The 16,301-nt window shown below is 39.3% G+C and overlaps 2 protein-coding genes across 5 annotated transcripts in view; one reads left to right on the plus strand and one right to left on the minus strand.

Annotated features, from left to right (window-relative positions):
* Nucleotides 1-313: 313 nt before the first annotated feature.
* Nucleotides 314-12,604, minus strand: map6d1 (MAP6 domain containing 1). 4 transcript variants are annotated; one of them, XM_061798026.1, is made up of 3 exons: nt 12,016-12,604; nt 8,738-9,003; nt 314-742 (listed from the first exon to the last, which is right to left on the minus strand). In XM_061798026.1, the coding sequence occupies exons 1-3, from the start codon at nt 12,420-12,422 to the stop codon at nt 729-731; spliced, it is 687 nt and encodes a 228-aa protein (XP_061654010.1). In that variant the 5' UTR covers nt 12,423-12,604; the 3' UTR covers nt 314-728. The 4 variants fall into 4 exon arrangements, with proteins under 4 accessions (XP_061654010.1, XP_061654009.1, XP_061654008.1 ...); XM_061798025.1 differs by having other exon boundaries at nt 314-781; XM_061798024.1 differs by having other exon boundaries at nt 8,733-9,003.
* Nucleotides 12,605-14,716: 2,112 nt separating this feature from the next.
* The window catches only part of ece2a (endothelin converting enzyme 2a), a 76,756-nt gene continuing 75,171 nt past the window's right edge, over nt 14,717-16,301 (plus strand). The window contains exon 1 of the mRNA XM_061798027.1: nt 14,717-15,089. The gene's annotated coding sequence lies outside the window, so the exon portion shown is untranslated. The remainder of the gene's footprint in view (nt 15,090-16,301) is intronic.

Here is a 16,301-nt window from a genome sequence, read left to right on the forward strand (position 1 = left end):
ATAATTTCAAAAGTTATGTTTAGCTAAAAAACAAAAGCAAAAAAACACCATACCTACATTGAAGCATGTGGGTGGCAGCATCATGTTTTGGGGCTGTTTTTCTTCAGCTGGACCTGGGACCTTAGTCAAGATGGGAGGAGTTGTGAAATAGTGTTAGCACAAAACCTTGAGGCTTCTGATTTGGAGTGTCCTAGACTTTTTATAGCCACATCTTTTTGGGAAGTTCAACTTTGCACTCTAAGTAACTCAATCAACTCACCATTAACTGTATATTTTTACAATGAGCAACTCTTAAAAAAACAGAGGAAAGGTACTCAGAAGAACCTAATCCTTTTTATTGCATTCACATTGTACTTAGATTTTAACAATAGATCTACAAAGTCATAGTTTTACAATAGGTTTCCAAACAAGGTAATTAAATAACTTTTTTTTTAACCTGCTAAAACTGAAGCAACATTAAGAGCATACAGACATTATATCAAGGAAACACACACAGATTCATTTTCGTGTGCAAGCTAGTCACTCACATGCATATTCAATTCCATAGCAACTGTAGCAGACTTTAAAGTGGGGAGGGGTCTCCAAGTGATATCATCTTAGCTCTGCAGGGGGGTCCCCCTCCTGACATGTTCTCTTGCATAGGTTTCTAGAGACATTCTCCTGTCAGATGTTAAAAGGCTCGTGAGCCGCTTTGAAAGACGGCAGAAGGATTTGGTGGCAGCTTGGTCCTAGCCAGATGTTCCTGCGGGAGAACACGCAGACATCCAGTGAGACAGTTTTGCTGCGAACACAGAGAAATTGGCCATATTTCCTCACTTCTGGCAATTATTAAATCTGTCATGGGCAAATTGGGTCAAAGTTATTTTAACTTCATTGCTGCAGTCTTTTTATGTGAGCATCAGAGAGCAAGTCTTTGTCGGCATGGTGGGCTAGCTGTCCCGGAAGCGCTTGGGTGGTTGGTGAGGGAAGGCATGTTACAAAGCAGTGTGTGTACATTGTACATGTGTGTAGTCACCCCCTACCACACATTCTCACGAACTCCCATCTTTTGTGCTTTACATGCAGCAGCTTGGTCTGCCTCTCCTGTAACTGCAACTGACATTATGCATTTAAATATAGGAACATAAAAACAAACTTAAATACTGATTGAATTAAAATGTATTGCACATAAGTTACATACAAATTTTACCTAAATGTTAAGAAACAATTCTTAAAGATTCAATGCTAATTTATTAAAATTAAAATTTAAATACAACTGAACTGTACTTCACAAATGTAGTGTACAGTGATGCCTTGAGATACAAGTTTAATGTGTTCTGTGACCGTGCTAATGACTCATAGCTCACTCATAGCTCATTGAAATTAATTGAAATGCCATTAATCTCTTCCAGCCCCCCCCCCCCACGAAAAAAACAACAAAAATTTAGTGTGTATTTTAACGAGGAAAATAGTATTGCATAATATCTTGTACTTTATAAAAACAAACAGTAATGACAAAATTAAAAAGAAACCAATTGTGTCATAATTAAATGCGGTTCCTTCTGGTGTGCAGTTACTGCAGTATAAGACAAACAGATGGTTCTTAGAGGTGTTATTATGAATCCCACTTTAGTTCTAGGAATTCCTTTTCCTCTTTGCAGCAGCCAATCTTATCAGTGTGTCCTGCCTAGAATGGAAGTGGGATTAATAATAAAATCTAACTACTCTCTGAGCTCATCAGTACGGCACTAACGTTAGTTGTTCTACACAAAGGACAAAGAGTATATGACTTTGAGTACTGTTATGTCTGTCAACATATTGCTGAATATGTGTTTAATCTGTTTAAACAGTTAAAGCACAGCAACATAGATGCTAAATAGCCTTAGCATTAAGCTAACTGGGCCTTTCTTTAGACAGTTATTTGGCTGTTTTAAATACATTGCATTCCTCTTTGTTTTATGTTTAGTTTGACAGTAAGCTTCCACTGGGCGTGGCATTAAACAGCTTGAAACCTCTTTTTGATTAACTGTTCACTATTTGCCAAACTGCTACTTATTATAAATTGTGTTCAGTTGAGTTCATTGCCACCATACAGCACTTGCGAAATGTAATATGTGAAGTGGCGGTACAAGAAATCTGCCGTTTAGCAAACTAAAATGCTAAATCTGTAGCTGTCAAACGGACGTGAGAGCAACAGATATGATATGATATGGCGGCGCCCGCGGAGACGTCATGATTTTGCTTGAGCAGCAAAAATTTCCTGTATTATATATAAATTTTGAACATTACATACAATATCATATTGGAAGGAAAGTACACCTTTTTCACAACTCCTAGGTAATGGTATATGCTTATACAATTTGAAAGATTAAAAAAAAAATGGTTCTTATACCTATGTATAATACGCTCTGACTTTTAATGAATTTTTTGGGAAAAAATGCACATTATACAGGGGAAATTATGGTCGTCATTCTTTGCAGATGATAAAGAATAAATGTCCGTATTGTTACCATATATTATCTATCTGCGTGTTGCTCCACTGTTTGTGTACAAATAACGATTGCTTAAACAATATGCCACCGATGCTATTCGTTAGTCTGTCTATGGCATTTCTCATTATGCGTTAGCATTAAGCTACCAACGTTTAAGCCAAAGTTATGTGGTTCTTTAAATACACATGTACAGTGGTGTGAAAGTGTTTGACCCCTTCCTGAATTCTTATTTTTTTGCATGTTTGTCACACTTAAATGTTTCCCATCATGAAACAAATTTGAATAATACTAAAATAATAATACTATTGCGATATTAGCCATTCGAACTGAGGACTCTGCATCTTTTTGCACAATTGTTGTTTGTTGTTGTTTTTTGTTAATGTCTTTATGTCTCCAAAGTGTTCTGTAAATTGACTGTCTGTTGTACTAGAGCGGCTCCAACTACCGGAGACAAATTCCTTGTGTGTTTTGGACATACTTGGCAAATAAAGATGATTCTGATTCTGATTCTGAAAGACAACACAAGTAAACACAAAGTGCAGTTTTAAAATGATTTTTTATTATTAAGGGAGAGAAAAAAAATCCAAACCTACGTGGTGCTGTATGGAAAAAAGTGATTGCAACCTAATAACTGGTTGCGCCACCCTTAGCAGCAACAAACTGCAATCAAATGTTTGTGATAACTTGCAATGAGTCTCTTACAGCGCTTCGGAGGAATTTTGGCCCACTCATGCTTGCAGAATTGTTGTAATTCAGCCGCATTGGAAGGTTTTCGAGCATGAACCGCCTTTGTAATGTCATGCCACAGCATTTCTTTAGGATTCAGGTCAGGACTTTGACTACGCTACTCCAAAGTCTTCATTTTGTTTTTCTTCAGCCATTCAGAGGTGAACTTGCTGGTGTGTTTTGGATAATTGTCCTGCTGCAGAACCCAAGTTGGTTTCTGCTTGAGGTCACGAACAGATGGCCGGACATTCTCCTTCAAGATTTTTTGGTAGATAGCAGAATTCATGGTTCCATTATCACAAGTCTTTCAGATCTTGAAGTAACAAAACAGCCCCAGATCATCACACTAACACCACCATATTTTACTGTTCGTATGATGTTCTTTTTCTGAAATGCTACTTTTTTTTTCATGTTACTTTTACACCAGCTGTGGTGGGACACACACCTTCCAAGAATCAAAATTTAACTCGGGTATGAGAAACAACAGTTATGTTTTAACAGGGGGTGCAATCACTTTTCCACACAGCACCATGTAGGTTTGGATTTTTTGTCTCCCTTAATAATGAAAACCATTTAAAAACTGCATTTTGTGTTTACTTGTATTGTATTTGACTAATATTTACACTTGTTTGACGATGGGAAACATTTAAGTGTGACAAACATGCAAAAAAAAAAAATGAAATCAGGAAGGGGGCAAACAAATTTTCACAACACTGTAATTCTCTTTGTTTTATGTTTAGTTTGACTGTAAACTTCAACAAGCTTTTTTTAGGTGATTGTTGACTATCTGCCAAACTGCGTCTTATTGTAAAGTGTGTTGAGTTCACTGCCACCATAATGCACTCGTATCTCAAGTATGTGTTCGCAAGTCAAAGCAAAACAAATCGTCCAAACACCGGCTCGTATCTCAGGGCACCACTGTAAATACTGGGGGTTCTTATGTTTTTTCATTGGATTTTTTTTTATATTTATGGCCTAAAAAAGGTTTTTCAAACAGATATATACTGCTATTTTGACTTCTCTACTATGCTAGTGTAGATTCGTGATCACAATTACAGAACATTCCGACTAACATACAAATTCGGGTTACATCGCCTGCGTAGGAATGGAACTGCGCTGAGGATCGTGTAGTGAGTTTTCACTTTTTTTGTACTTCAAACTCATCCGACCATGCTGTTAATGCTTTGTGCAATGTGGCATAGTCACGCTGAAAAAGAAATTAATCTTTCCCAAACTGTTCCCACAAAATTAGAAGGATAATGTCTTGATAACATGAAGAAGATACACCCAACGCCTATATTGAGTAAGCTGTTTTGTCCATACAGCAAACCTCTACACCTCATTACTTCATTCTAAACTTGCTGGCTTTACCCTCACTCTTATTTTGCATTTCCCCTTTGCCAAATTGGCACAGAATGCTCTTGTGTATTCACGGGCAGCGTGGGAAAGGGGAAGAGGTACAAGCCAGAGGAACAATGAGAGCGAAAGATAGAAAAAGAATGCAGAAAAATGGGTACAAATATAAAGAAAATACTGCATTGTCCCACAAGCTTTTTTTTTCTGAAGAATTTTGTACAATTGATTTTCTTCACAGTGCATAGGTGTCAGTTCTACTTTGGAAACCGGGCGACCGTGCGCTGTTTGCAATTGAAGCTGAGTTGTTCGTCACTGCATCCTACTTAAGTTCATTTGCAATTTTGCTTTGTCACGCTCACGTCTGACACGGATTACACAGTCTGTGCATACCCACATTTCTGCCTTGTGTTGTTGCACTCGACAGCAAGCGAACGCCATGACCGCACAGAGCTAATTTTCAAAGAATTCATGTTATGACTATTTCAGCTGACTTGGTGAAGCAGGTACTAATCACTACTTCTGCTTCTACTTCTATTTTATTTCAATAATTTTGATATTTCAGGCGGAACTCCTATCAATCCACCTGTATGATTCCCCTTTTCCTTAATTCACTTTTCTTGTTCTGTTGTCTTTCCAAGAAATTACTTTCTTCAGGCTTCTGATTTGCTGGAAAGCATTTACGGTCAGGGTAGAGGTGGGTTGAGTAGCCACAAATTGTAATCAAGTAGAAGTACTGTTACTTTACAATAATATGACTCAAGTAAAAGAAAAAGCAGTTCTTCAAATAAGTAAGAGTAAGTGGAAAGCCCCACGACGACCTGGTGGAATATATTCCAGCTTCTGAGTTTATAGTGTTATCAGCAGGTTACAACAGAGAGACTGGAAAAGTCTCAGAAAGACAGAAGTCGATGTCCTTGGAAATTTTGTGAATTTTGCCGTTCAGCTCCAGGAAGTTGTGCCAAAAGTACTAAAACATTGAAGAGTTGGACATTCAAAAGTTTGGAGAAGGTCAAATTAAGTTCACCTGTAAAGGTTGTAGTGCATTTTAGGTTCTTGCAAAATTTCACCTGCGAGCCAAACATGTAAAACTTTTTGTGAGTAGGGTATGTGTAGCATACCAACCTAAAATCTATCTGCAAGGTTTTAATCCGACATTGCTGTATTTTATAAACTGCAAATTGGGGTGTGGGACAGACACACACTTTGAAAAATGTATTTGATTATTCATTGCTGCCTAATGATTTATCACCAAGGTGAACTTTCAATTGCAGCCACTCATTTGAGACTTAATTGAAATCTGACACGTAAGAGGAAGCCTCATCTAATAACAGAGTTTGGGGAAGCTCCTTTTCTGCTCCAGCATGACTGTACCCCAGTTGGCCTGGAAGAACCTCATCAAAACACCTTTGCGATAAAGCCTAACGCAGATTACGAACCAGTGAGATTTGACCTCGTAAATGTTCAACCAATGATGAAGTGATGGATGTGGCCTCGTCTGCACCGCTTATCCTCGCTAACTGGGCCACTCCGGTTAATAGAGTGTGTGCCCAGCCCTTGACCTCCCTCACGTCCATTCCGTCAACCCCTCCCTGCAAAGCACTAATGTTTGATTGAACATCATAGAGAGAATTATGCAGATCACCAAAGGGTCAAACCTTTCCATCTTCTACTCTGGTATGACTTGCCGAATTACATTTTCTGCGACCCATTACCCTAATGGTGTAATTGTCCCACCAAAAAAATATACTTAGCTCTTCAACTAGCACCATCATGATTAACATTAAATATAGTGGAGTGTTGTATGCCTAAGTCTTATTATTCCTAAACAGTATACAGTGGTGCCTTGAGATACGAGTTTAATTTATTCTGTGAACACGCTCGAAACGCAAAACACTCATACAGTATCTCAAATCATCTTTTCCCATTGAAATGAATTGAAATGAGCATCACAAGGAAAGTGTAATGTGTATTAATCAGAAAAATCGCACTCTATAATATTGTACTTCATTTAAGAAAAAAAAATCAGTAAATACATAATTAAATAGAATGTAAAGAAATGTAAAGTTTCTTGACACATTTTTTGCTCCAATTCAATTGACAGTGTGCTGCTCCTTCTGGTGTGCACGCGCCCTGGCCACCTCGGGGCAGTATAAGACAGACATACGGATATGCTGTACATTGAGATGGTCTCAGCTCCTCAGTAAACCGCAGTAATATTAGTCTTTCTTTGCAGAAGGTAAAGAATGAATGCCTGTATTATTTGTTTACATTTGTTGCTCCACTGTTTGTGTTCAAATAACTGTTGCTTAAAGGTTCACATGATGTGTTAGCATTAAGCTAGCGAACTTTAAGGCAAAGTTGTGGTTGTTTTAAACGTAATTCTCTTTGTTTTACTGTATGTTTAGTGTGAACGTAAACTTCAGGAAGCCTCTGTTTTGAAGAATTGTTGACTATGTGCCAAACTGCTGCTTGTTGTTAAGTGAGTTGAGTTGAGTTGAGCTGTCACACAGCGCTTGCATCTTAAATTTTTGCTTGCGAGTCAAAGCAACAAAATCGGCCAAACAACTGCTCGTATCAGGTTACTCATATCTCAAGCCACCACTGTATTTAACATTATTGTCAGCCACTGTAACTTGCACCATTTGGACATTAACACTGCTTAAATATTGGAGAGGAAAACATTTGTAAAATTATTCAATTTAAATGTTAAATAAAAAATTTTACCAAAATAAAACTTTAAAAATAAAGTTTTTAAAGACTAGGTGCAAAGGTATTGTGCTGAAAAGTTAAATACAACTGAACTATACTGAGGCAGTGATTTTTTTTGTATACCACAAAAGGAGCATGCGTACCACGAGTGGTAATAGTACCACACTTTGAGAAACACTGGCCTAAAAGTCATTTTTAATTTACCACCACAGTATCAATAAACAACTGGAGCCAACTGGAAAAAAATATATTGGCAATTATGCTATTAGGCTACCAAAATATGAAAAAAAATCCTCAGTTTTGTGTCGCCACAAAAAGAAGACTGGTGTGACAGCAGCCATTCAGGGAGGGTGGGAGCTTTATCCCACTCTAATCTGGAACAATGTCCATGCACTAATGAGTTGCCAGATTTGTGCACAAATCCTGTCACCTTCTTATCCATTATTGTAGCTTTTTCTGGTGTTCAGATTTCAATTCGTGCATACACATCTGTCTCTTTAGGGCTTTCTCATTATGGCGGGAAGCTCCAAACCAGGTCAGAATGTATTATTTTCGCTCTGCAACATTGTCAGGAAGTACAGTATATGCTTTTCCCCAGATGTATTTTAATATTGTATTATATTGCAATTGTTTGGAGTGCATATCTGCATCACTGTGATGCCAAGTGTAGTATATCAACAATTACTGCACTGTGCTGTGTTACATGTTAGTGAATACTGCTTTAAGGCACACTCGAAGGAATAACCGCTTTCTTCCTGATCTTGTCTCAAAATGTGCGCTATTGAGGTCAACCAAACGTGTTACCTCATGGGGCCTGAGCTGGGTCACTTTGAGACACAGTACTGCCACGTCACTACTCTGGGGTTCCCCGCTCAGGAGATGAGTCAAGATGACTTTTAGCAAGCTAAGTGTAACGCATCAAAAACTGCATTAAAGACCCTGGAAGGTGAATTTAGAGATTTGTTTCTAAATACACTCATGGACAAAATTGTTGGTACCTCTCTGTTAATGGAAGAAAACCCCACAGGGGTCACAGAAATAACTTTAATCTGACAAAAGTAATAATATGGAAACATTTTATGAAAATTACCCAATGAAGATCAGACATTGCTTTTGAATTATTGTTCAACAGAATTATTTTTCTGAAAAAAGCAAACTCATGAAAAAAGGCCTTGACAAATATTTCAGAAACAATTTCCATGTCTGACACGTAGTTATGTGTAGGCATAACATGCTAGACGAATTAGCATAAGTAATAGTAGTGGTGTTTGTTTGACAGTTGAGTGTGGCGTGGTTTCAGCGTATTCAGTGGGCGCTTGATTTTTTTACGATTTTGAAGCCTCATTTTATATACTTGCTGATTATTTTTGTTTTTTAATCATTCAAATCTGGCAGGGTTGTTAAGAACACTCTTCTCTGTGGTGTGTCAAATTTACAAGACTTCTTTTTAAGGTACCTAAATATGCTCACCTGACCCTTTGTTGATGTGCTGAGCTCAGTCTTCTCATGCTGGATGCTGTGCAGTACGAGGGGGTTGTAGGAGGGGCCGGCTTGCGGGGTGCTGAGGACGGGCCGGCGGACCGAGGCGGGCTGTATGTTGGTGCTAGCAGAGGCGATGCCCCCCTGGTGTGGCCCTATAGACCGGTGGGCTTCACCGCTGTAGGCAGCCTGGTAGCTGGTCTCAGGTGATTCAGTTACTAGTTGTTTCCTGGTGCTTTTTCCCCATGGTCTGCACTCTTGTCTGGAGGAAGAGAGATCCAGAAGATGTTCTAGTAGGCTTTTCCTGACATTGTTTTTTGCTTTAGAGCAGAAGCCTGAATGTTTTGTGTTAACACTGACTGCTATTTTTAACTGTTTATAATTCCTTTCATCTTGACTAACGCTCCAATTCCAGCTGAAGAAAATCAGCCCCAAAGCATGATGCTGCCTCCACCATGTTTCATTTTAGGTATTGTGTTCTTTTAGTGATGAGCTGTGTTGTTTTTGCACCAAACATAACTTTATAAATTAAGGTCAAAAAGTTCAACCTTGGTTTTTTTGTCTGAGTTTGCTGTCACATTTCTGTCGGGCCAATTATATATTACTCGTGCACTCACTGTAGTAGTCTCGCCACGCTGCCCTATTTGCACATCTGTTGTTGACCAATACTGGCCACTCATGCCAGAGTAGCATCTGCCCCATTTGCACACTGACTGAGGAGTATCTGCAACATTTGCACAATCAACATTGTCCCAGATTATCGCACTACTCGTCACTTTAAACTGCATACACTCCTTGAAGTGTCAGCGCCCTTTGCACAATGGTCATTGCACCGGACTATTGCGAGATTAGTCATTCGAAGTGCTCTAAGTGCTTGAGGACTCTGCATCTTTTTTCACAATTGTCAAAAAAAATAAAATAATTTGTACCGGCATTACCATATAACTAGCAACCCTTTATTGCTCAGTGACAGTTTTTGTCAATGTCTTTATGTCTCAAAAGTATTCTCTGTCAATTGACTGTCTCTTGTCGTACGAGAGCAGCTCCAACTACCGGAGACAAATTCCTTGTGTGTTTTTTGGACATACTTGGCAAATAAAGATGATTCTGATTCATCAGACGATAGCAACATCTCCCAAACATGTAGGTAAAACTAATTAACTGTCTTCAATGACGCTAAAATGCATGTTTTTGGAATTTGGGAGAAAACCGGAGGACCTGGAGAAAATGCACACAAGCATGACAAGAACATGCAAACTCCACAGTAAGCCTGGAGCCCCAATTCAAACCCTCCACATAAAATGATGTGGGGGCCAGAATTGGCCCCTGTGCCTTGCGTTTGACACCTAATACAGATAATATAACAATAATCAAAGGCGTATATTCTTTATCCTCTATGAGACATTACTAATATTACAGCATCTATTCTTCGTCTGTGTCTGCATGACTGTCTTATAGTGCCCCCGGTGACCAAGGCGGGCACTTCAGAAGGAGCGGCACAATCAATTGAATTGCAACAAGTGCATGTTTTGTGTTGTGTTGGGGAGTAACTAATTACACATGGATACAATTGTTGGTATCCCTATGTTAAGGAAAGAAAAACCCACTGTGGTCACAGAAATAACTTGAATCTGACACAAGTAGTAATAAATACAAATTTAATAAAATTTAACCAATGAAAATCAGACATTGCTCATGGAACTCATGAACTCATGAAACAGGCCTGGGCAAAAAATTATGGTACCCCGAGAAAAGATTGAAAATAAGTTGACCATAGGGACATGTTCAAACAAGGTGTGTCCTCTAATTGGCATCACAGGTGTATTCACTTGTAATCACTCATTTGGCCTATTTAAAGGGTGACAAGTAATCACTGTGCTCTTTGGCGATATGGTGTGTACCACACTAAAGTAAAAGTGATAAGAAGTGTCCTTTTCATGGTTATTTTGGACAGTGCTTCTCTAATCCTGGGACCTGCATATTCTTTTGTTGCAAAGTTGCGAACCGCTTTTATAGAAGTTAAGAACAATAAAGAACGTTATGTTTATAAATAGCCTTGGACAACACATGTATAGTACAGTCCCCTCCAAAAGTATTGGAACAACAAGGTCAATTCGTTTTGTTGTATACTGAAGACATTTGGGTTTCAGAGAAAAAGATCAATATGAGACAAGTTCAGAATTACACCTTTCATTTCATGGTATTTACATCTAGATGTGTTAAACAACTCAGGACAAAGCACCTTTAGTTTGAAGCCACCCACTTGTTAAGTGAGCAAAAATATTGGAACAGACATTATTAAATTAACTTAAAGTGAATAACATTTACTTGCAATAACTGAATCAAGCCTGCGACCCATTGACTTCACCAGACTGTTGCATTCTTCATTTGAAATGCTTTTCCGGGCCTTTACTGCAGCCTCTTTCAGTTCTTGGTTGTTTCTAGGCTTTCTCCCTTAAGTCTCCTCTTCAGGAAGTAAAATGCATGCTCTATTGGGTTAAGGTCCTGTGATTGACTTGGCCATTCTGAGACCTTCCACTTTTTCTCCCTGATGAAGTCCTTTGTTGTGTTGGCAGTGTGTTTTGGGTCGTTATCTTGTTGCACGATGAAGCTTCTCCGAATTAGTTTAGATGCATTTTTCTGTAAACTGCCAGACTAACGTTAATTTAATCATGTCTGCTCCAGTACTTTTGCTCACTTGAAAAGTGGTTGGCTTCAAACAAAAGGTGCTCTGTCCTGAGTTTTTTATGACATGTAAATACCATTAAATAAAAGCTGGAATTCAGAACTTTTGTCTCATATTCACGTTTTGATCTGCAACTCAAATGTCTTCAGTATAAAACAAAAACAAAGGAATTGACCTTGCTCTTCCAAAACCTTTGGAGGGGACTTTATATGATATTTTCAAACGAGCTTGATATATACCACCAAAAGCACATTATATAATTCAACAAAAACATTTTTAGTATGTATTTTAAATTCATAATGTTTTGTAATTGTTAATATTTGTGTAAAGAAGTAATTGAAATGCAGTTAGTTGTATACTTTTAAGAAAGTAATTGAAATAGTTACACTAGTATTACCTTTGCAACAGAGTAACTTGTCATTTTAACCAAGTACATTTACAAAGTAATCTTCCCAGCACTGCTTTTGTGCATGGACCCCCCCCCCCCCCCCCCCCCCCCCACCCATAGAATGTAATGTAACAACATAAATCACATCACTTTGCATCTAAAGTGCTCATCACCCCAGATGAGAGTTGTGTACTCCCTACCTGTAGGAGCTGCTCCAATCCTCCTCTTTCACCTCGAGCCTCCCCCCCGGGCTGTCGCCATTACTTATCCAAGGGTAGTGGTCCTTCCTGGGAATGGGCCAGGGTTTGAAGTCCTGCTTGTACTGTGTGACGCTGGGGAAAGGCACATCCGGGGGTTGGTAGTCCTCCCGAGGCTTGTAGCTCGGCTCCCTGCGCGCCTTGAAGGACCCTCGGGTCGGGGAGCCGGCGGCACCTCGCGGTCCGGGGGCCGAGGACGCGGAGAACACCTGCTTGGTGACGGATCGCACCTCGTGCTCGGAGATATCCGAGTAGTTCTGGATGGTGAGCGGCACGGAAAGGTCCGATTTGTCGAATTGGTTCCAGAACCGAGCCAAGCAGCATACTCTGCTGATGCACGGCCAAGCCATAGCCACCCTTCCCCAACTCTTTATCACTTGTGCAGGGATGAAACAAAAACAAAAAAAGAAAACAAGCAGCCTTGCATTCAAAATGAGAGTGTTGCTCCTTCTCGGTCCGCTTGTGAGCTTCCGAGAGGGTCCATGAGACGCCAGGGATCAAGTGCTCCTCTGACGTGCTCAAATTCCAAATTTGTACCCCCCCCCCCCCCCCCCCCCCCCCCTTATCCACATGCACCAACCATTACTGTGTTGAAATCCACTCACAGATAGTCCCCCACCTGAAATTTTCTTCTGCATCTCCTCACGTTACATAATTGTGATGCTGCGTCTACTGTGCATGCAAAGCAGAAAACATTCACACCACTGCAAAATAGATCAGAAATGAATAAATACATAAATAAACAAACGGGATTTAAAAAAAACGAATAAAAAGTAATGAAATGTAGAATATACTACTTAGGAAAAAAATATCTTATCGCCTAGAACACAAACAATAAACGGAGATAGCCTGGACTTTTGTTTTTGTTTTAATAAAATGAGGAATATATTACTTAATTTAAACCAAAATATTTTTCCAGTAGAACAGACAAGTTTTATTTGGCCAGTAAATGTAAACAAATAAATATAGCTAGCCTAAAAGAAAACCTACAAAAATGTAATGAAATGAAGAAAATATTCCTTAATGTGAGCAAAAACATCTGCCCAGGGGACATTTATACTTGGCAAGTAAATTAAAACAAGTAGCCTCAACATTGCTAACCTAAAATAAGAAAAAAAGTAATAAAACGAGGTATATGTACTACTCAATTTAAGCAAAAATATCTGCCAATAGATCAGGGAAATTTTACTTGGCAAGTTAATGAAAACAAATAAACATAGCTTGCCTGAAAAAATACAAAAAAAAGTAATGATGAGGAATATATTAAGCAAATTGATTTGCCAATAATACAGGGAAATGTGTCTTGGTAAGATGTCTTAAAACAAGTGAACATGGTTTATTGAAGACGATTATCCACCCAGTGCAAATATCATCATTAATACTGGCTAGCATTACAGTATGTTAATGCAGAGGTTTAAACACTAAAACGTTTGTAGTGTGACACTACCACCTGCTGGACAGTTATGGCACTGCTACATCGTATAGTAAAGGTGATCCTCGGTTTACGATAGTTCCGTTCCTACTGAGGAGATGTAACTCGAATTTGTACGTACATTGAAATTACACTGGTATGCGAAGAACTTCCTTTTCACATGTATTTAGGTAGGATTTGTATGCGCAATACAGTCTAATTGAATTCCTATAAGCAGTTTTTATTTTATTTTATTCTTTTACCTGACATCAGCCAACTACACTCGTTCGCTGAGGTGTGTGAAGGCCAGGCCAAGTGGAGGCCTATCAAAACCACACACATTCAAAGTCACCGATACAACAGTGTAGAATGTGAGAATGGTGACCCCAAGTGGTAAAAATAACATCTGCATCAAATGGTGTCACAATACCCAAATTCGGAATTTGATTACGGAATTTTTACAGTACGGAATTTTTACAGTACGGTACCTGTACCTTGATACCAATACTGTAACAATACCATCAAAAAAACTAAAACATAAGTCAAAGCTCTGTACTGAAATTGTGTAGCGTTCCGAAGGATTTATAAAGTATACTACAGTGTGCTCGCGTGCTCGGCCGGCTTTCAATTTTTTTCCCCACATACAAATACCATACATGTTTTACAGGAGTACCAGCTTGAAGCAAGTATACTGTCCACTTATTGTACAGTTCTTCAAAAAAGAGGTAATCTGCCCAACTGTGTAGAAGTACCGGTATTTAAAATACGCGGTATCGTTCCATTTTTGATAGCGAGATATCGCTGTACTTTTCTAGTGTTGTTATACTTTGCAACCCTACCTGCACCTCACATGCACATTTTGTACTGGTATTGTTGTTTAATAACGCAAAATCCATCCATCCATCCATTTTCTGAGCCGCTTCTCCTCACTAGGGTCGCGGGCGTTCTGGAGCCTATCCCAGCTATCATCGGGCAGGAGGCGGGATACACCCTGAACTGGTTGCCAGCCAATCGCAGGGCACATAGAAACAAACAACCATTCGCACTCACAGTCATGCCTACGGGCAATTTAGAGTCTCCAATTAATGCATGTTTTTGGGGATGTGGGAGGAAACCCGGAGAAAACTAACGCAAAATCATTTAAAAAAATCCCATTTATCGATTGATAATCAGTAGAATACTCGATTCTAATAATCTAAGAATATTCGATAGCTGCAGCCCTAGTGCAATACATTTAAATTGAATCATTCACCAGTTTTTTTATTCCTATATTTGAGTGTGATTTGACAGAAAGTATTCGTTTTAGCGAGTGCTCCTGAAAGCACCACAACAGTGCGGAGGGGACACAGCTACGCCCACTCAAGACGAGAGCACTGGATCGCCAAAGAAACCTGTCACCCAAACACCTCCTCACAAAACATTTTGTGATTTTTAAGCTTTCCCATCACTAATCAAACCACTCAAGGGTGAGCCTACAATTCCCAGAAGCCCTCGCCAATCCGGCTCCAGTCGTTCGTTGCTAGCGTTGTCCATTTGAGAAGAGCGTACACGTCGATGTAAGGACTAGAGAGAAGTCGTGGAAACAGACGTTCTATCGACTTGACAAGTAAGCAGATAAGTTAAAGCCCCGATACAGGTCAAAATCTCAAATTAAGTGAATTTGTTGAACTGGCAGATGGATTTATAGAAGACTACAATACTGTACTGGACACCCGAGTCTACGTGCCAGTACTGCGCATGCGCTTGACAAGGATAATTACTTCCGGATTTTCGACCAGATACTGAGGTTTTTTTAATATTATTATTCTTATGAAATAAATTGTTCTCTCTGTATTGTAATTTATAGTTGTGTAAATAAAGTAATATAAAGAAAAAATCACACTGTAAACTGAGGTGACGATATAAGGGCTATGCGAAACCAATTTCCGTATTCGGCAAAGCAGGTCAAAGCGCTTCCTTCTGGTTTCGGTGACTGACCGGAGGCATTATTAGGATTCCCACATAGTTTCCAGGCAAGACACAACCTCACTGCAACATGATTGGCTCCTGCTACTCACATGTACCGAGATGACCATCCCAAACATGTATCATATTTGTACGAAATAAAAACAAAGAAGTTTGCTGTGGTTAGGTTTATGGATACGGTTGGGGTTTAAGGGGGTTTAGGATGGGTTAGGGTTAGTGGGAAACATTAACCCCGCCACGCTTAAGTCTCACCTTTTCCCGTCTGGAAGCAGTAGGCCGTGTTCTACCGGGATCCACAAGCCAATCATAGTGTAGGTTCGCGTGTTCTGGAACCAGTAATATTGGAGCAGGGCGTGTCCTATCTGCAAACTATGTGGGAATCCTCATAACGCCTGGCGGAGCCCTATGGAAGGAGACCGGGACGAAGCAACTGTAGAAATATTAAACCGTGACACTGTCTTTTTTTTTTCACAAGATGTCTTCAAGAGCAACCATAATGACCATATTCGATGTTTATGTTACATCTATTTAACATTTGCCCAAAGACACCAACCATAAAGAAAATAAAATTCCGCAAGTTCAGGTTCAAACCATCAAATCATCACCAGTTATTGCAGCATACACAGCAAATCCTGTTTTCCCGTGTTTGGTCACGTGATGAGTTTTTTTGTGTCTTTTTTTTTTTTTTTAAGAAACTAAACCCAACGTCCTAATTTGTCTTAATAATTTTATAATTCTATAGTGTATTAGGCTGTAATTATTTATGTTTTCAAGACATCCGAGCAGGCATTGGCAGTTTCCCACTAAGCAAGCCGACGTAGAAACAACGTCCTCTACGTGTAGCGTTCCGTTC

This window comes from Phyllopteryx taeniolatus, chromosome 14, assembly GCF_024500385.1.
Source record: "Phyllopteryx taeniolatus isolate TA_2022b chromosome 14, UOR_Ptae_1.2, whole genome shotgun sequence".
NCBI lineage: Eukaryota > Metazoa > Chordata > Actinopteri > Syngnathiformes > Syngnathidae > Phyllopteryx > Phyllopteryx taeniolatus.

Excerpts from the sequence above, each read along its gene's own strand:
- map6d1 (XM_061798023.1), bottom strand. The coding sequence starts at position 12,422 with ATGGCTTGGCCGTGCATCAGCAGAGTATGCTGCTTGGCTCGGTTCTGG. Across the intron at positions 9,004-12,015 it reads GATTGGAGCAGCTCCTACAG|ACAAGAGTGCAGACCATGGG; the intron begins GTAGGGAGTACA and ends CTCTTCCTCCAG. Across the intron at positions 782-8,732 it reads GCACATCAACAAAGGGTCAG|CAAAACTGTCTCACTGGATG; the intron begins GTGAGCATATTT and ends CTGTGTTCGCAG.